Source organism: Cucurbita maxima, unplaced genomic scaffold (genome assembly GCF_002738345.1).
Source record: "Cucurbita maxima cultivar Rimu unplaced genomic scaffold, Cmax_1.0 Cma_Scf00030, whole genome shotgun sequence".
Classification (NCBI taxonomy): domain Eukaryota; kingdom Viridiplantae; phylum Streptophyta; class Magnoliopsida; order Cucurbitales; family Cucurbitaceae; genus Cucurbita; species Cucurbita maxima.
Window position 1 is genome coordinate 2,151,581 of NW_019272046.1, and position 5,034 is coordinate 2,156,614.

General features: G+C 31.7%; 1 protein-coding gene across 2 annotated transcripts; it reads right to left on the reverse strand.

The window, feature by feature from the left end:
* Positions 1-341: 341 nt before the first annotated feature.
* LOC111466265 (putative Myb family transcription factor At1g14600) lies at positions 342-1,948 on the reverse strand. Of its 2 annotated transcripts, XM_023110874.1 has the most exons (5): positions 1,771-1,809; positions 1,500-1,737; positions 1,196-1,272; positions 973-1,121; positions 342-887 (listed from the first exon to the last, which is right to left on the reverse strand). In XM_023110874.1, the coding sequence occupies exons 1-5, from the start codon at positions 1,789-1,791 to the stop codon at positions 593-595; spliced, it is 780 nt and encodes a 259-aa protein (XP_022966642.1). In that variant the 5' UTR covers positions 1,792-1,809; the 3' UTR covers positions 342-592. The 2 variants fall into 2 exon arrangements, with proteins under 2 accessions (XP_022966642.1, XP_022966641.1); XM_023110873.1 differs by having other exon boundaries at positions 1,500-1,948.
* Between the last annotated feature and the right edge of the window lie 3,086 nt (positions 1,949-5,034).

The window sequence follows — 5,034 nt, forward strand, 5'->3', positions numbered from 1 at the left end:
ATAATTTATTTTCTAAAACCCATTTTATGAACTTTTACATTAATTTTTATTTACTCATCTAGTTTCTAGGAAATTAATAAATAAATAAATCTCTTAAATTTACAAGATATATCGTTTTTAAAAATATGTTCTTGTGATCGGGAGGGATTTTGAGTCGTTTAGCAACTCTTCAAGATCGTGAGTATATAACGGTAAGATCACATATCGATTGGAGAGAAGAACGAGACACCGTTTATAAGAATGCAGAAACTTCTCACTAACAGATGTGTTTTAAAATTGTGAAATTGACTGTAATATGTAACGGGACAAAGTGGATAATATCTACTAATTGTGGGTTTGAGTTATTACAATAACTAAATGACATTATTTTTGTTGGTATGATATTTTTGAGAGAATGAGCAGCAAGACAATGAAAGTTTCTGCATAAAATGGGACAATATCATACCATTACGAACATTTATTGTTTCTATCTTAGACAAATTAGGTACAAATCGGGAAATAAGTACTTCACATCTCACTTAGAATCTGATGTGTTGAATTCATATAGTCAGATCCAGAGTACTTACTCTCTCTTTAGCCTCCTCTTCTTTTGCTAAGGAGATTTTGAATGAAATGAGCACAAAGATAGAGACAAATCAGTTCTATCTTCTAAAGCTTCTTGTTCTATCCTCCTTCTCTTCTCAATCTTCATCTCCTCTCTTGCTGCAATCTTTAGCGATAAACTCAAGTCTATTTCTTCTTCCCCTTTCCTCATTCTCGTGTTCCGTTCACCGACCGTGCTCGTGCTGAATTCCCTCGATCTCGCTTCACTCAATGCTGAGGGCTTCCCGGTGTAAAGGGTTTGTGTTGTTTTGTTCTCATGAGCACTCCATGAATGGCTACCGAATCTAACATGATGACGATCGAGTTCGAGATGAATTTTGGAAAAAAAAAAAGAAAAAATGATTGTAAAGAATTAAGAGAGGTTGTTACCGGAAAATATTAGAAGGATAGGTTTGGTTATGGCGTTGGAACATGGGGATTTGGCTGACAGTGAATATGTTGTGATCACTAGTTTGAGACATTAGAACCCTTTGATCTGCCACTGTTGTCATTTCATTGGTCTTCTTGCTTCGATACATCTGAAGAAAAGAATGAGATGAATTTATGCAATGATTGAAGAAAGAAAGAGAGATTAGTCAGTGAGTAAAGCAACCTGGAGATGGCTCTTGACATGGGCGATGCTTAGTCCTTTGATGTTCATTAATTGAAGAACCAACTTGGGTGTAGCATCTATGCAATAAAAATCATGAACAAAATATGGAAATTTAGATCTAAAAATAAAATGTTTAAATTTAGAAATGGATTTGAATTCAGCTCATCCTAATCAAGAACTTGTTAAATGACGAGTGAATTAAAAATTAGAAAATGATATTAGACACCAAATACATTGTGAAATGATGGGATGATGAAGAAGTGGATGATGAATTGGGAGTAAATTGGATGAAGTTGATTATTACTTTGTTGTCCGCCGAGTGATTGGACGGCATGAAGGAAGCGGAAGTGGAGATCGGGGGTCCAGCGGAGTCGTGGGAGTTTGGATCTGACATAGGGCCTCACGGTGGGCTTCTTTTGCTGCTCATCGTTCTCTTCAATTGTGCTGTTGCTTGAGCTGCCTTCATTTCCCAATTCGCTTTGGGACTTGTTACTATCACTTCTACTCTTGTTTGAACATGCTGCTGCTGCTGCTGCTGCTGCTGCTGCTGCTGCTGCTGCTGCTGCTGCTGCTGCACCGTCGCTTGCCCCTTCCATAGTTATTAAAGGACACAGATCTGTGAAGCAAGAGAGAAAGGGTTTGGGTGTAACAGAGAGATTACAACGCAGGAAGAATGATGGCATAAAGGGTGGCTATAAAGGGAAAGAGGCAAAAGGCTTGAGAGAGGAGAGAGAAAGACAGAAGACTCGTGTCTGTGTGGTAGAGATATGATGTGTTGGGAAACTTCAAATGAAGCTTCATGAACTATGCATCTCATCATGTGTGACACTCAGCTTGCTTAAATTAGGGCATAATAATCATGTGCATCATACATCTCACATCCCATGCATCCCATCACATCCCATGTCTACATAACATTATTAAAATATAACTCTTGTCGGTTTGGAATGAATCCAAATATGTAAATTAAAATAAAAGCAAGTTTTCCCATACCCCCTTATAATTTAGAAATATATTACAAAATAAATTATTACACTTTTTATAAATTTATAGTAAATCAATTACATTAATTTAAAGAAATAAACCCATAAATTATTACAATTATTTTGTTTTCAACTTAGGGCAGTTAAATGAAGGCTCTCGTGTCGCATAACACAATAAATAAAAATATACACATTACGTAAATTCAAATAAATAAAAATTTTATAAATGGGAGCTCAATTCACCTAAGCCAACATAAATTTATTGTTATTTTTTTTAAAATATATATATATATATATATATATATATATATATTCATACGATACAATTATATATACACACTTGAACAATAGGTTGAGTCGAAAAAAATGTCTCAACTCGACGAATCCAACTCACGAACGTTTTTAGTCTCAATATTGTGTGAATATCATTGAATATTTTTAAAAACTAATAGATATAAAAAAATTATTTAAATTTATAAATCAACACTTAATCCATTTTAAATAATTTTTTTCGTGTCAATTTTATTTTGATATTTAGTTACATTTTTCTCTATTTTCACTGGATATTTAAAATCATTATAAATAAATAATAAAAAAAAGAATTAATGTTGAAAGAACACCTAAAAATGTAATTTAATCGATTAAAACATTTAATCTTAAAAAAAAAAAAAAAATTAAAGATGAGAGAGAGAAAAAAAAGAGGGCCCTTAAGTTTATGCATTTTATTATATAGTTGGGAAAATGTGAGAGATTTGGACAAAACTAGAAGTAATAATTTTATGAAAAGAATTTTGGCGTCCACAAAAGATGTCTTTCATATTTCTATTGATTCTATTTTATTAATAATTCCCATAAAAAAATAATATATAAATGGGTGGATCATATTCATTATATTTCTTATAACTATTATATAATCCTAATTACATTTTTATATATATACACATCGTCTAGCATGTGTGGATGAGAAAAGAATCACGGACTTTATCACTCTAGAAAGAGAGAGAATGATCGAGTGGTTCATATCCGATCCATACCTTTATCATAATTTAGTCATATCAATTGAAGTTGTGAGTCTCGAATGTATAGTCATAGTGAAAATTCATATTAGAGCTCTATTAGACTTTTCTTATTCATCAGGAACTATTATTAAGATTGATATGTGCAGGGTTTGAATTTTTCTTTTTCTTTTTACTTGATGATGCACAACGAACAAAAAGAAAGTACGATACAGCGTGTGATTTAGAATGGTCGATATGAAAAAGAGAATGGGAAAGAAGAGTTGGGTTTGGTGTTTTCATTCCTTCCACGTGCATTGCTTCATACGGTTGGAAGGGATGAGGCCTTGATTTTGCTCCCTTTCATGTGTATCTTAGCTAGCTTGATAGAGGCATTTTCTTGGCTTTAAATCACGGATGTCATGAGCCTTTGCACCCCATTTTTAGGCAGATTCTAGTTGGGTATTTAATTTACTTCTGCCCATGCATATGCAACTTGGATATTTTCTTATCTTATTATTATTTTAATTCTATGTATTCAAATGTCCCGTTAATCCGTAGAAACAATGTTTATTAGGAGTTGACATCAACGTTACTGCTCAAGGCTTTAAAACGCGTCTGTTAAGGGAAAGCTTCCACACCCTTATAAATGGTGGTTTGTTCTCCTTTTCAACCAACGTGGGACATCACAGTTAGATAACTTTCACACAAAACTCTCAAAATGTTTGATATGTCTCGTACGGATAGAAGTTGTGACATTTATTTATATACTCGTGATCTTCTTCTTAATACAATTCTCCTCTCGAACAACAATCTTCAATATATGGTCCCTAGACTAAGAATTTCAAAAGCAGAAAGCCACGAGATTCCCTAAATATTCTTAAATAATGTAAATTTAAATTCTTACATCCTAAAAAATAAGAAGAAATAGAGGTTCCATGATCAGCTTCCCACATGTTGAACATCAAAATCCCATTGGAAAAATGAAAAAATAAAAATAAAAACAAAACAGAGAGCCAAAGTATAGTCAGAAAGATTCACTCACCACCGTGGCCTTATCCTGTTTGGTCAACGCTCAACAGTGCCTTTGTCTGTTCTTTTTCTTTATTATTATTATTTTTTTAAAATTTAAACATTATATTAAATTTTAATACATATAATTTAAAATTTGCATGAGAATGCGAATAGCCTATTTATGCGGATCTAACCTATAATTTGAGAATGAGTATGTCTGTCCTTTTTCGTCTTTAATTTATATATTATTCCTCCTCTCATATATATATATATATGCACCATGCATTTGCACATGCATCATATCATACCATACCATGCCATGTTTGTTTATTTATATATAATATTTCATTGGTAGGTGGATGGTATTTCTATCAATATTATTTTATTGCCAATAATATGATGCTCTATCTTCTTTTTCTTCATTATTTATTTATGTATGTGTGACAGATAAATAAACAAGTCATTACCATATTCCTAAACTCCTACTTCAATAAGTGTGTCTCTAATTTTTAAATATCTTAGAAATAAATTGAAAATTGGTCAAAATTCTTTAAAAAATTATATTATATTTTGAAAATCATGCCATTAAATATTTAATTAATGTTAAGTAGAATATAAAGAAGACCAAATTAAGGTACACAATATATTTTTAAAGGATTTATATAATTATTTATTTATTTTTAGCAATATAATGTAGGGACTAGTTTTGCAAAAAAGATTCTCTATAAAAACTACTAATTTATATTGATGTGGTTCCAATCAATACGTATGAATGGGTTGAAGGAACACAAAACGACATCACAAAAATATATTTTCTTAATTTTCAGTCAAAGGCACATTAATTCTT